Source organism: Protopterus annectens, chromosome 7.part0 (assembly GCF_019279795.1).
Source record: "Protopterus annectens isolate FY-2018-M chromosome 7.part0, PAN1.0, whole genome shotgun sequence".
NCBI lineage: Eukaryota > Metazoa > Chordata > Ceratodontiformes > Protopteridae > Protopterus > Protopterus annectens.
The window spans coordinates 517,087,169-517,103,581 of NC_056739.1; the positions used below are offsets into that span (position 1 = coordinate 517,087,169).

Below are 16,413 nucleotides of genomic sequence, written 5' to 3' on the forward strand. Positions count from 1 at the left end.
GGAACTACACCACAGCCCAGATTACAGCAAAGCCTGTAAACTGGTCTAAATTTGTCGAGGAGAGGCGGGAAAACAAGGATTATTTTTTTTGTTTTTTTGGTTTTTAGATACAAACACAGAGAAAATGCAGAAACAGTAATAAATCAGTTACACAGGCTAGCACACTTTAGTTGGCAGCCTCAACAGTTAAATTAAACAAACAAACAACAAACTTTCGATCAAATTCGACTAAAATGTAACTTTTAAGTGCTGATATTAAATAATGCAGCAAACAGCTAAAAAAACAGTTTAAGCTTGTTTAGGGTAAGCTAGAGAAGGTATTTCAAGTAAAAAAACAGCAAAGATACTTAAATCCAGAAAGTAGTCGCTTTTCTGAGTTCTCTGTAGCTACATATGAATAACACAACTTCAAAAACCAGCGCTCAGTATTCAGAAAATAACTCCTCCACAGTTCAGTAATATTTATTACATTTATTACATCCCAAAAAGTTAAGACAGAAGCAGTCTGGCTAGAAAGAGAAGCTATCACAGACCAGTTTCATCCACTGGTGTCATCAGTGTCATAAGTTATTGAACTGTGGAAAAGTTATTTTCTGAATGCTGAGTGCTAGATTTGTTGAATTTGTGTTTAACATGATTCCGTGCACCAGTGTCAGTTCATGCACTGTGGGCTGTGGTGTTTGAATTATATACATGCATAATATAGACACAAATATATGTAGTATAGATATAGATACATGCTTGTACTCATAATATTGAGTGTTCAAAAAAATGAAGTCTCCTAATTCTGGCTGAAATCTTGGTACCGCTGGGATTGGGACCTTGACCTTACCCTGCTGTTGTGCAACATCAGAGTTGATATATATATATATAACTGGCAGAGGTTGTGGGGGCACAGCCCTCATGCAAAAAACACTGCTTTATGTTTTTTTTTTCATTATTTTGCAATTCAATCTTTGTAGATTGATTTTGTTTTTTGTTTGCTCATGTGAGCGTTCATTTTTGATGAAGTAATCATATAGGCATTCACACACACACACACACACACACACACACACACACACACACACACACACACACACACACAATGTTGAATTACACAGGTAGATTTTGCAGATTTGAAATACTGTATCCCCAGCTGCGTGTACGATGTAGAATATTTGGTTCAGACTTTGCCTCACATAACTTGGGTGTAATATTTACAAACAGCGATACAATATGTTGCCTCTTTCCCAAAATCGATCCTAGTGCCATAAAAGCAGGTCTAAATAATAGACCTACTCATATATGCATACGGTCACAGTCAAGCCATCCCTGAACATATACCTTGAAGATGATACGATGAGCCTTCCATAGGGGCTGCAGCACAGACTCATTATAGCTCTATTGGGGCTAGAATCTCAAATCCTGATTGCTCAGAGTGTTAAAATGTATACAGTGTGAACCCGCCATTTGGCTGCTAGAAATGGAAGAGATAGAGCTCTATAACAATCCTCAGTAAACCAGTATAACGTCTTTCCAAGTTCTACACTAACTGACTTCCATTGTAAAACACTAATTATGAAATACTGAACCAATATAGAAGAACATTACAGTTGGACTTTACCTCCGAAAGTACCAGCAGATGCATAATGTTAGAGGTTTGTGTTGTAGCTTGTGGTGAAAAGAAACAAGGGAAGGCATTTAACACTATCCCACATGCAGGTATTGTTGGCACATTTAATATATTCAATGTCAGTATAAACACAGATGAATATTAAAAAAAAAAACACTGACTAAGCAATGGGGGTTACGTAGCACACTCATCACAGTTCAGTGGTGTCCCACAGGTCTCTGACTGGGGTCATTTCTTTCTGGACTATTATTCTCAAATACAAGAAGCAGAAAATGGGATCACCACAGACCTCTCAACTATCATTATTTTAGGAGAACATCCCTATTTTCAGACCTGATTTACCCTGGCACATGATGTACCAATGTTTGGAGGTGGATCCCTAATTTCAAGCTTGGTTTGCCCCTTCACATAAGTTTCTGAATCACTCTAATCACACATGACTTTTCCAGGTGTCTAGTGCACAGAAAACCACACTAGACGACCAACACACTAGTGGCAACAGTAATTTAAATGGGTCATATACCTGTAAACTCTTCTTCCGAAGCAAAAACGAATAAATCTTGTGTCATAAAATTTTGCAATGCAGTTCATTATCGTCAACAGATTTTACACTGTCTCTGAGACACTGTGTTCATTTTCTCACTCTCTGTTTTTTAATGTATTCCACATTCCTACTAGAAGCAGGAAGGGTTGTTCAAATTTTATAGTAATTAATGCCCAGAATTTCTCTAGATGTGCCCTATTTTTCAAGGGCCGTTACACCTATTTTAAATGTCTGCAGGTTTTGCGGTATAGCTCTCTGGATAACCAAATATGTTTATGACAGCAAACTGTGTTACATAATTACTTCAATAAAAAATGTCAAAGTTTTCTAAGACAGTCAGTATGAAAGACTGCAGTAAAAACAATGTTTTGGCTAAGTTTTTTTTTCATAAAAGAGCTTTCTTTTTTTGAATAAATTTACAAAACCACAGACCTCAAATGAATGAGGGAGCTGGCGCAGAGAAAAATAAGAGGATAATCAGGTATGTTCTGCAAAAGTAAAGGAATGTACCCGATTATCCTTTTATTTTCTCTGTCTCAGCTCTCCTGAATGTTAAAAGTCTCCCAGTTTCTTGTTTCTTTTATAAAAAAAGAAAATAAATAAAGCAACAGAGATCTTCCTTTCTCCATTGCTTGCTTTGCACAGCACTGATGTATCGCGTAAGCATGGGAGCACAAGTCCCATACGCATGCGCAGTACATCAGAAAAGCCCCAGGATACTGCAAAAATGCAGAAGGGCACAGTGGAGGCCTTATATAAAGACATTATTTAAGAAAAGTAAGTATTTTTTTCTTAAATAATGTCACTGTATAATAGCAATAACCGACTCTGTGATGTGGTATATTGAAGATTTACCGACAGTTGGCATTATTTAATCACTTGGTCTTCGCCCTCAGGATTAAACCACACCAACCGTGGGTAAACCTTCAATATACCACACCGACATTGTCAGTTATTGCTATAACAAATATGTTTACTTACATGGTCTGGTCACTTGAGTGTAGGTCTTTTGGAATCAGGCCCAGGGTCTACAAAAAGTTTTTACTCATGTGTGTGAGGGGACCAGTCTCCACCACACCTTTGGAGGTCACTAATCAAAACAGTGATACAAACATCACAAAAATGCTTTTGTTTGGGCAAACCTCCACACTCCTGAACTTTATATATACCAATTTTGAGAAGCATGTACAAAGTCAGAAAAATGTAAAAATCACATTCTTGCTTTTTTCTGAGTCTGGTTGCCATGACAGCATGCCAGCCAGCTTTGTGATTTAATGTTCTCAGTGTCAGTCAACTATATAGTGACAAACAGTAATGCTCTTTTTCTAAATGAAATACAAGAGAAGTCCAAAGAAACGCAAGCTGAACTTCATAAAGGCAAATATCTTGATTATGTGCATTTATAACCTAGAGAATAAAGCTCAAAGGTACTATTTATATTTCTGAAATAAGGATCAACTTTCACTGCACACCTGAACAAAAAATCTTAGTCTACAACTTTGATATTCAGAGCCAAGTTCTAAATTATAAAACTCAGAGACAAAAGCAATGTGCACGTGTGAACATGGCAATTAGAAAGAGTTATGACCTGATATAAAAATGTACAAACCCACATGTTCTTAGCTATTGCATGTCTTCAGGTTTCATATATCAGAATTCTAAACCTTTTCCCACTAATTTTATTTTTTCCTCACACTATTTTTCAAAATCCTTTTTTTTACTGTTTTTCCCTTTCTATTCACAAATGGTTATTAAAGCACTGTAAGTTAGGAACTCCAAGTCCAAATATAGAATTCCTCTTAGTCTGAAAGCTGAAATAACTGAAAGCTTATGTTGGTCTTGCAAAAGTTATCATGTTACCTCTGTGTTACAACTGTTTCAGCATAGGTTCGTACCTGTTTGTACCTGTTTACTAGGCTAACAACCACAAGGGCCTTTTTAAGCCTAGCCATGCATCCCAAATCTCTGACAAGTTCTGATACCCTTGATAAGTGCAAGCATGGGCCTGGGAGATGAACCATTTACAAGTTACCTGTATCCATTAGAGACATAGGTGCTAAACCAGGGATGAATTTCCAGTCTTCCATCCAATTGTCCAAGCAGCACTTGAATTGGGATAAGGAGGAACTCTGCTGTACATGGACTCAGAACCTATCCATAGATGGGGTAGTCTCTCGAATACAAGCCTATCTCTCCAGCAGGTCCTATTTATATCACAGGTAAGGTTTAAGTCTTTAGAATGGTTTAGAATGGGTAATTCTGGTGCTGTTTGTTTTGTGGCTATGCAGGAGGTCCATCAGTGGGGTCTCACAATGCCCGGCATAAATCTTCCCTGAGCTAAACGTTTTAGCTAATATTCAAAAACCTAGAGGAAGAAGTGCAAACCATCCGTGGCAAAGAAGCATGGTCTGCTGACCATCTCCTTCCATGCTAACAAATATTGCACCTCCTTAGAATGACACCAGAAACTAAGCCAATTATTAAAGTCAATCATCTTTTGTTCATATTGTGGCATCATCCTTAGAGAAGGTAAAATGCTGATCATTATCAGGCTCATACCTGCCTGAGACACATATTCTGAGAGCTTCATGATGTCTCTCTTCATATAGTCTAGAGAGGTACATAGGTTCATAGCTGTGTACTAGGCTAACAGCCCTGGAGCCTTTACAAGCCTATCCCCAAAAAATTGCCCAGGCACCATGTTACCCGATGTTAGTTCACAGTTCTAGTAGGGCAACTGGAGTGATCCCTGGGTGAAAGTACAGTTATGTACACTTACCACAAATGCAGATGTTCGAGTGTATTCACTGTTGCAGTCATCACATCTGGGCCACCTGCCTTCAGCAGCCCTCAGTCGGCCCGACCAACAAGGTCCCGGGTCCTGTGTTAGCCATCATCCCCACCTCCATGACATCAGGCCGTCAGGGGTACAAAACACGCAGCATGGCTTTTCTTCATTTTTCTACCACCTTGGTACAAAGCATTTTGACAAGTATTAAGGAATACCAGCAAAGTTAAAGCATTGTGAGAAGTACTGGGGAATACTTCCAAAAAATGTATAAATGAAATGTTACGTTTCTTATTTTTGAAAGGAGGACAGATACCCCTGTATCTCTCCCTGGTAAAGTCATCAATCAACACTGAGCTGCTTCTTCGATTGTTTGTGCAGCATGGTTGCTCAGGGCTTAAGATCTCTGTTGCAAAACATCATGATCCATAGCTCATTCATTCCTGACTTCTGGTTACAGTATAAAGCATGCATGTTCTCCTGTTGTTCGTACGGGTTTTCTCTGTGCACTGCACTTTCTTTTCACTTCATATTGTAGTTACTCTTGCCCCTGTAGACTGGTTCATGGCTGACAAGAATCAGAAAGGATTAGTTCATTTATCTAGTTAATGAATGAATATTTTCTTAAATGGTGCAACTGTAGACGAAGAGCAGTGTTTAAAAGACCTGATTATTCCACACCATATTTTCTGTAGAAATTCAACTGTAATGAAGTCATCATAAAGCTATCCATCTCATAAAACTGTCACATTATAGTTTGAAGAAATGGACACATTGATACATGTAAAAAGATAATATCTTCAGAATAAAAAGTATTGCAAATGCTTATGTTGTACTGGTGATGCCTCATTCTATGTATCTTATTACCCCATGAGACCTTATTTTTTAAGACTCAGCCAGTGTTAGTGTTTCTTATCAATTTGAACATATTCTGCTTTAATTTTTTTAATTATTATTATTATTATTATTCCGCAGTGGTGCAGCGGTAGCGTTGTTGCCTCACAGCAAGAGGTTCTCCCATTCGATTCGCGGCTTAGGTTGGGAGTGCCTTCTGTGTGGAATCTGCATGTCCTCCATGCGGTCGAGTGGGAGTTTGAAAGACATGCGTTGAAACGGCGTGAAAAAAAAAACCCGAAAGACAAACAACATTATTATTACTGTTTTTTGCTCTGCAATTTTTTGAACATTTCTAAACTTACATATATTTTTTCTTCCTATCTGCACATTATTTTATAGTAATTCAGTTTTGAATCTTTTTGTCCATTAGCAAAACGACATGTATTTTCTGCCAAGTATCCTGCAATATGACTTCTTTACATTGAAAAGCCAAGGTCCAACACTCAAACCAGTGTCTTAAACATGCTGAAAGCTAAGATCCTAATCTAATAAACTGAACATTTCTTTAACCTTTGTTAATTGCCACACCAAATACATTACTAAAGTCTAAGTAATTATGCAACTCAGACTTCATTTTAAATGTATGTACAATCTTAAAGCAACAACACATCAGCCTGGCTTTGTTGTTTGACTAAAATAAGTAGTCTATGCCTCCATGTGCAAATATTTATATATATATATATATATATATATATATATATATATATATATATATATATATATATATATATATATATATATATAAATATATATATATATATATATATATATATATATATATATATAATATTTTCCTTCAAAGAACAGAAAAAAATGTATTTTAAAAGAATAAATAAGCCCATGGTCACAGCCTTTTTCTGATCCACTAATGTACTCACTCTATCAAAGAAATGTTTTAATTTTGCCATGTCTGACTTTTCCACTCTAAATCTATGATGCATCAGATACCAATAGTAGTAGCTTCTAAGCATTACTTCCCTACAGCAAGCAGGTCTTTGATTTCCCTACAAATGAAGTCAAATTGACAAGTTAACAGTGTTGAAAGGCATTCTTTTTTTTTTTCCATAATAAATCTTTATTGTTCTTAAAACACCTTCCTTTAACGCAACAGCAGCCTGTACATCTTGTTTTAGAAACACTTCTATCTTGGAAGATTCCACTTTGTCTGTATCTTTAGCAAAGTTTACAAGTTGGAACTATAGTCTCTAAGCAGAACAGGGTTTAATATGACAGTGCTACTGTGGACCCATGAACTCTCTGCTTCAGTTACCATCCATGGATATAAGGAAGGTAGTCCAGCTGTGTAAGATGCATGTCATGGCAGCAATTATTTTTCAAGCAAACATCAGTGTTACTTCTTTTATGGTTATAGTAGTCTGCATAATTTTTTCAGTTTCAATTCAGTATAGAATATTTGTCTACCTAAAGCACACTTCCATTGCTCAGATTCTAAGCTCAAAAAGACAGACAACAAATCAGTGTAGGATTTCTATGGAAGTCTTATACCATCTCTCTGTCAGACCATTTCTCTGTCATTCAATTTCATTTCACTTGATATTCATTTTCTACAATGCTGTTCTACAGTACGATCTGAGACTGATTTTAACTCTAGTCTTCTTAAATATACTTGTATTAATTTGTATTATGCATTTTTTATATGTAATTTGTTTTTATGATTTTTGTACTATTATTGGTCAGTGCTATTACAAAAATCATAAAAACAAATTACATATAAAAAATACACAATACAAATTAATACAAGTGTATTTAAGAAGACTAGAGTTAAAATCAGTCTTAGATCGTACTGTAGAACAGCATTGTAGAAAATGAATACCAAGTGAAATGAAATTGAATGACAGAGAAATGGTCTGACAGACAGATGGTATAAGACTCCCTTGGTCAATGCTATTAAATGCCGCGGTGATACGGCGGTAGCGTTATTACTTCACAACAAGAGGTTCTCCCGTTCGATGCTTGGCTTGGGAGTGCCTTCTGTGTGGAGTCTGCATGTCCTCCCTGCAGTTGGGTAGCATTTGAAAGACATGCGTGCGTAAATGGGCATGCCTTCGTTGAAGTTTGGGCGTCCAGCTGGCTCCTCAGTGTTTCATAAAAAATCTACTGCCAATCATTAGCGGACCGGCGTTCTGCTGTGGCGACCCCTTACCGGGAAAAAGCCGAAAGACAAGCAACAACAAAAACATTGGTCAATGCTATTGTGTGTGGAGCTTTTCTCCCCGGGTCTCCGCTAAAAATGGGCTCCTTGGCCCAGTCGGACACTACCCGGTTAGCAAATGTAAAATAAAATAAAAAATAAAATTGTGGTCCCTTTGGATTGGGAGTCGGTATAATGGTTATGATATTTCCCTCAAAGGTAGTAGCTGCATGGTTTGATTCTCACATTTGGAAGAAAAATAATCTAGGCTTAAATGGCCCACAAGGACAGCTAGTCTAGTACTATCCTATGTAAAAAAAAAAAAAAAAAAAAAAAAAGTGTTTGCATTTTCAACCTTTGGTGTTTCTCTATTTACCTGCAAACATTTGTGGATGCCTTGGGGGTCAAATAACTATATTAAACAAGATGACGATTGTTAATTTTATCAAAAGCTATGTTTCTACATCTTTTTTTTTTATAACTAGAACATGTTGACGCACTGCCTTGCCAAGAAGGATTATTATACTTGGTCAGTGAAGTTCACTAAATTGTTACAATTATGCTCTAAAGTCATGAAAAAATGCAACTTTGTAAAGTACCTTTCAACACTGTCTTGTACTGAAGTGTAAACTACAGTTACCACAGACCAGCACAGAGAAGCTAAAGCAGCTTTCAAAGCAGTGAAACATTTTATTATCTTTATTCTCTCATACATTTGAATCAGCTAAAGCTCTATTCACTGCCAAGACAAATCTGGCAGCACTAAGTATGTTAAACTTTCAAAGCTGTGAAACAAAGTTCCCACTTTTTTCCTTTCTCTCTCGCTCTCTGTAGCAGGGAGAACATGCAGTGGGTAAAAAGCCCCATGCTCTACAAATAATTATGACTGGATCTCTGTGATCATAACCAAGCTGTTATAAATTAAGCAGATGTCCTGATTTAAGAGAACTAAATTTAGCCAAGTCAGTAAATTGTGACAGACATCTGAGTTTCAGACTTCATGTCCTTTAGAAAGGGCATGGTACCACATGATTGTTTAGTCTAGCAACTTTCCAAGTTTATAAGAGCAATATTTAAAATCTGCTCCTGTTTCTGGGCCTTTGTCTCCCATTATTTTTTGGCTTTTTCCAGATTTCTTGTGCTATGAGGTTGTGAAGTATGCTGCTAGGATAGACTCTTACTTCCAAACAATGCTCAATTAGATTAAACACGATCAGAGAATTTATGAAAAATTGAACCATGTTACAGCTTTATGACTAGATAGAATAAAAAGTTGAAGAACCTCAGGCAATACAAATACATTACTATGAGTGAAACAACTATAATAGTAACATTTTGTGAGTTGTAAGAAACAGCCACTTTCTTAGAATAAAATCAGTTAAGAATTAAGTAAAATACCAGATATTATGTTAGGAGCTACTGTTCAGACATCCAGTACTCACACTTTTCACAAGGGCATTAAGTATAACCATGACAACCCAAGTTTGAGTACTTTTGGCCATGGAGGACTTAGCAGAGAAGGAAGGACTGTCAGTTTTCTTCCCTCAGATGGGGTTGTAGTTTTTTTTAGAGTTATGGCATTCTCCACAGGAGACTAGAGCGATTTCCAGGGCTACAGGATTGCTGCCAAAATCAGGCAGCAGTAGGGAAAGGGTGGAGCTGACATCCTGTGTGACTAGGCATATGATGTCACTACATGCTTTGACTCGTTTAGGTTTTCCTGTCTTAGCCCTGTAAACAAATCATCTTCATAGTTGTGTCTGTGACTGTTTTTATCCAGATTCTCATTCTTCAGGTGGCTGTGACCTCACAAGGATGCACTCAAAGGATGTCTTTCCTTGGAGAGGGAAGGTCCATTTCTTGAGAGGGTTAAAAGATAAGGAGTCATTTGGGAGAAAGGATCAATAATCAACAATGGAAATTGAGGCACAAAGGAAAAAATGAAAGATTTTTTCTTTCACCTTAGGAATATATATGTTGTTTATTTGTGTGCATGATGTGATCGGCTACTATTACCATAGGAGTTTACATTACATGTGTGTGTGTGTGTGTGTGTGTGTGTGTGTGTGTGTGTGTGTGTGTGTGTGTGTGTGTGTGTGTGTGTGTGTGTGTGTGTGTGTGTGCTTGTGACGCAACCAGCTTCTTTTACCATAACAATGAATGTTGTCTGTTTGCGTGCGTGATACGATCAGCTTCTTTTACCATGAGTGTATGTTGTCTATTTGCGTGCATTATGTGATCAACTTCTTTCACCATAGGAGTGTATGTTGTCTATTTGTGTGCATGATATGATTGGCTTCTTTTATCACAGGAGTATATGTTGTCTATTTGTGTGTGATGCGATCAGCTGGCATCCCATCCAAAACCTGTACGCTGCCTTCTTTTGTTTGACGATTGCACTTTTACTTCCCCACCACTCTGAACTCCTGAACAGGATACTGTGGTTATAACAGTATGAATTAATGGATGAAGTCAGACTTGTAAATGAAGTAAACACTACATAGGGAAAAAACATGCAAGTGTAAGTCTAACACTCAAAACACTTGACTGACACTTGGCAAAATTGAAGTTTAAGTCAAAACATCACTGCCTTAAAAAAATACATGACAGACGAAAGCCTTAGAGTTGTGTAGTAAGCTTTACTGAACAGAAGTTGCTGTTACCTGGTGAAGAAGTTGCCCCACCCTATTGAAAACATGTCTTAAGGTACAATGTTTGTTTGTGTGTGTGTGTATTTGTGTGTGTGTGTGTGTGTGTGTGTGTGTGTGTGTGTGTGTGTGTGTGTGTGTGTGTGTGTGTCTCCGTGTGTGCGCATGTGTGTATGTATGTAGACCTCAAAAATCATCTTAACAAGCAAATTTTCAGCAACAACTGTATATCGCATCAGTTACCCTCATAGCTCTCAACTTTCCTTCCCCAAAATGTAAAATGCTACCTCTCATAATGTTGAGCAAATGGGCAAAATGTGGACACTTAGTAAAAGGTTACTAACACTTTAATTTAAGAAGCTCACAGGATGATTAAAATGTGCTACTTTATATTTATAAAATGTTCTTTTGATAAAATATATTGACTTTGTATTATAGGATCATAGGATGTTACTAGGCAAACAGCTCTAGAGCTTTTTTAAACCTAGCCATTCATGCCTCAGTTTTCCCAATTATCAATACCCATGGACTACAATGGCTTTAGCATTTGCCAGTGCCTTAGGACATCTACAAATCACCATTGTCCATAAGGGCAACAGATGACAAGCCAGGGTGAATTTGTGATTTGCCATCAATGGTCCAAGTTGCCTTTGAATAGCTTAGGGAAGAGCTCTGTTTCACATGAATGGGGTGTCTGTTCTAAAGAAGGGGAACAATCTGAGACATATACTGACCTTCCAACATGTTTTGTTTGTGTCACAGTGGAGGTTTAGATCCTTAGATTGGGTAATTCCAGTGCTGTTTGTTTTGCAAATGACTAGCAGATCCATCAGTACTGGATCAGAGAATACCTTGTCGGTTAGGCATAGATTGCCCCTCAGTAGTCTGCAGAAGACCGGGTACAGGGAGAAGGCTTTGAGGTGGCAAGCATAGGACATATTATTTACAACCTGTATTCTTTTAGTGAGGAAGCTCTATGGCCACTTCAGCTGTTGCAACTATCTGGACAGGTACATGTTGAAGACTGTAATGTACTTGATTATTGGTCTAATGAGGCTAAGTATTGTGCGGCAATGATCTCCTTAGATCTGAATGTCATGCCCTTACTTATAAGTTGCACCATATAGAAGGATTTTCTCACTACCATAGACATGTGATGATCAAATTTCAGGTTGCTGTCAACCTGAGTTACCAAGTCCCTTACCACTGGGTCTGCTCTTAGGGGAGTGTTTATCAATGTTGTAATTTGCAGGGGTAGTCGTTTTCCCATATTGTACAAATATGCATTTTTTGCACTGAATTTTTAAGCCACAGTTCTGACACTAGTTATTTGTCTGTATCAGACCTTCTGGAGGATATCTACATCTCTGAAGGTTTCAGTGATTGCACCAAACTTGCAGTCGTCAGCAAGTCTGGTCAGCCAAATGCCCACTGTGTTTGCCTTGATGTCAGAGAAGTATATTCCAAACAGAGTCCCAGTATCAAGCCCTGTGGGATATCACTAGTAGCAGGCCTCTTTGGTGGAGGGAGATTCTCCGACCATGACTTCAAGTGTCCTATCTGTGAGCCATTTGGCTATCTATTGAGTGAATTAGGGATTTATATCTAAATTTATGAGTTTGTCTATAATAGCTGAGTGAGATATTGTGTCAAATTCCTTTGCCATGTCAAGGGAGGGAATATGTACCATTTTGCCCTCATCCATGGCTCTAGTGACATTCTCAAAGACGTCCATCAACTTTAGTAAGCATGACCTGCCCTCGACGAAACCAAACTGGGATGGGTCCAGTGTTCTAGAATTTCCTTTATGTTTTTTTTATCAGGTACATAATAATTTTTTCAATGGTCTTACATATAAGGCTAATCAAACTTAAGGGTCTGTAGTTCTCTGGGTCTGTTGATGGTCGACCTTTGTATAGAGGGATGACAGTTGCAATCTTCCATTCCTTAGAGACACAGCCTGTCTGGAGACTGTGGCTGGACAGAGATTCTAGTACGTGTGACAGATCCTGTTTCATGCTATTTAGGAGGCATCCTGGGAGATTATGAGGACCCAATGATGCAGTGTTTTTTTAGCTCTGGAGACTGCAGTGAGGACCTGTTCTTTAGTGATAGTTGGAGGAGAAAAGGTAGAGGGCATTTCCTGGGGTGGAAATGGGGATGGTGGGGGATAAAATCAGAGCTAACTTCATCAGCCAGCAAATTTGCCATATCCCCCAGTTCAGTATAGGAAGTTCTACTTACTATTAGTGCAGCATTCTGTTCCTTTAAAGTTGTATACATAACTGAAAAATGCTCTATGGTTATCCTTAGACTGGGAAGTTATTTTTGCCTCAAAGCTGACTTTGGTGGACTTGACTAGTCCCTTGAATTGCTTGTTGAGACTGAAGAGGGAGGTTTTTGTCTTTTGGGCATAGCTCTTCCTATTTGTGGACAGAATTTCCCTTCTTTTGTTGTACAACCTATTTATACTGGTGGTCCACCAATGGGGGCTTGTTTTTGGAATTGGTCCCAAGTTTATTTTATTTCAGTTTGGTACTGCTGTTTCTATGCAGTTATTTACATGCTTGAACAGAGTTTCCATAACGATTACCACATAGGCCAATGTGCTCTCTGATTGGGTCTGTATTATATTCTCGAAAGCCGACAATGTCAAATCTGACATTGTCGACACGAGAATATCGAACGCATAGAATCTCGAGCATGTAAACAGAAATCTCTGTAAGGGGAGATTTCCGTTCACTGCAATGTAGTGTGGTCTCGGAGTTGGTATATTTAAGTAGTGGGGGGTGCATGGGCGCTTGCCCCCCTGCTTAAACCCATTAGGGTATAAATTTAGAGTTTTAATTTTTTTTTTCATTTTCGAAGTTACGGAACTTCGACAATATGGTGTCGACCATATTGTATTCGATGCTCCGCAACTTCGATGTTATAATATAGACCCCTCTGATTTGGGGGGGGCATAGAATTTAGGTATGCCATCACTTAATAGGAGGCAGTTAGCTTTGGAAAAGTTCTTAAAGGCATTGGGTTTGCTGGGAGTTCAGCCTTTATATTTATTTCAAGGGTGACTGTTTTGTGAACTAACTTGACCAGCAAGGACATTACACAGGGGGAGAGCAATATTCTCTATGTGTGAGTACTAGATTCAGAATATTTGCACCTCTACTAGGTGTGCAGACTAGCTGTTCCAAGGTGTTTTTGCATTGACAAAATCCAGGAATCTTTATTCCTGCATATTGATGGTTGTGTATTTATCCCAGTTTATGGTGGAATACTTGAAATCACCCATGAATATGCTTGACCAGTCTTGAGGTGTGCTTGGTTTTTATATAGATTTATACACCTCCATATCTCTTGAGGTGTGTTTGCTTTTTCATGCAGATTGATACACCTCCACCTTTGGCCCTTTTGGTGTGGTAGCTGGTCTAAATATGTGGAAAGCATTATAACCTTACAGCTTTAAACCTTGACTCGGTAACTCAGCAGATGTTAGCACTTTCCAGGGTGAGGAGCTTCTTTCTGAGACTCCTACCTTTACTTAAGTCTAATGTTTACAGTTGTGGTGTAAAACAGAATAAGCAGGGATACCATTTGTCCCTCTTTGTGTAGGGCAGTCCCTATTTTGGCAGCTATGTCCTGCAAAAATACTCAAAAATGGCAAATGTCCCGAGATTTTAAGCAAAAAATATTTCCTAATTTTTCTTTACTTTGTGCATTTAAAACACCTAAATGTTACCTAAAACAGCAAAATCAAATCAAATGCTACAAGAATAAACTTTTTTTTTTGGGGGGGGGCAAAAAAATGAAGTGCAGTCCTTTGCATTGGCTATAGCTCATACCTCTCAACTTCTTAGTGCAAGAAATCTGGACAAAGCCTAAAATAATTATGGCATAAAGACCCAAAAATAAGGATTGATTTTATGTATTGCTCTTCTTCTATACATGTATTAGCATATATTTTCTGAATGATATGAAGTCTGAAACTCAATTGTATTCTTGTTATTATTTGTCTTATTTAATACCTTTAACTTCAATGATTTGCCAGAAGGCCACACATTTTATGAGAGCCAGACCTAAAAATATGAGGCAAAATCTCAACATTTTGCGAAAATTTGGACAGTTAAGGGGTAATGGTTTGTCCTGCAAAATCTCATGTTTCTAACAACAATGTCCCACTATGACAAAAAGGTGGCAACCCTACGATCAAAACAAATTATTGACTGAACAATCATCAATAATGTGATCATAATCTGAATTAATACTGTTTGGCATGGATACTGAAAAATAATGTATTTATTAGACCTCATAGTCAAAAGTTAAGACGCTTTTTACTAGTCGTTAGCTATGTAATGCCAAAGTCCGTCTTAGCAAGTCTTTCTGTGCTAAACGTGGTGAACTTAGTACCTAGCACTGTCAGGAACATGCGGGGTTTACACGAACCTTTTATGTCTACATTCATTTCTTGTAGCAAATCACTTACCTGGTTCAAATTTGTCACTCGTGGAATAGAAATAAAACGCCACTGCAAACCCCACAACAAAAACTGCCAGTTTTTGTAACGCAGACATATTGTCTGTCCTTATCTATAGAGACAGTGCAGGTAATCTCAAAATCAGATATCAAGTTCAGGGGTGGCACCGAGCGATTTCCAAGTCACGCCTTAACTTCTGGGATGTGGCTACATACAGCTCGAATATAACCGTGGGCAACTTAGAATAATTTAAAATAACTGTGTATTATATTAACAGCAATACAACAGTGGATACATTTATATATATATATATATATATATATATATATATATATATATATATATATATACATCTCTACTTCTTAGAGCAAGAAATCTGGACAAAACCATACATGTGGGACAAAGGCCCAAAAATAGAGACAATTTTTAAAAATTATTCATATAAACTTAGAAAATAGATTGAATAACAGGTTTTGCATTAGCATGAATTTTTGTGATGGATATGAAGTCTGAAACTCAAATGTCTGTCTGTCATTATTTTCTAACTTCACTAATTTGCCAGAGGACTACAATTTTATGAAAAACAGACCAAAAATATTTGGCCAAAATCTGAACATTCTGCGGAAATTTGTACAGCCGATTGGTACGTATATATAATTCAACATAGCCGAAGGCCTCGTCATTCTATAATTGTAGTTAAATAATAGCAGATGGCCAAAGGTTTTCTCAGTCTTGCCCGACTCCTCCTCTTTATATGTCTGCATGATGTCAGCAGTGACGCCACGCGATCCATCCGTCCGAGGGATTCTAAGCATGACCCTGTCAGAGTGCGAGACTGTGGTGGGTTTGGGAATGGGAGATGTAGAGCAGTACAGGACAAGGAAGACGGGTATGCTAATTTGCTATTAGCCTGAGTTTGCCGTACTTTAGAAGAACGAGACTCTGTATCATGGCGATATTTTACTTCACTGGCTCATCTGATGCGCAGTAATTGCTCCTTGGTGAAACCAAGCCAGAAAATGATAAACGTATACTTTTTCAACATCAGAAGTAGCTGGAAAATTCCTGTTAAATTCAGTCCTGAGATATGGCAAGAAAGAACAAGCTGGCAACCTCATAAGATGTTATGTTAAATAACTAGCTTTACGGATGGAGGAGCTTGCCTCCCAGGTCTTCCCCTTAATTAGGAAGTACTGAAATTCATAACTGCAAACTCAAGTTACTATAGAATCTGCTCCAGGTTTGATGGCCATTGCCCTAACTCATTGCTTTGGGAAAATCGTTATGTAGCTAAA

At 37.8% G+C, this 16,413-nt stretch overlaps 1 protein-coding gene across 2 annotated transcripts in view; it reads right to left on the reverse strand.

Moving 5' to 3' along the window:
• HSD11B1 (hydroxysteroid 11-beta dehydrogenase 1) overlaps nt 1-15,272 on the reverse strand; it is a 247,887-nt gene extending 232,615 nt beyond the window's left edge. For both annotated transcript variants that reach the window (XM_044077131.1, XM_044077130.1), the window contains exon 1: nt 15,128-15,272. In XM_044077131.1, coding sequence (XP_043933066.1) covers nt 15,128-15,215 — 88 coding nt within the window. In that variant the 5' untranslated portion in view covers nt 15,216-15,272. The remainder of the gene's footprint in view (nt 1-15,127) is intronic.
• Between the last annotated feature and the right edge of the window lie 1,141 nt (nt 15,273-16,413).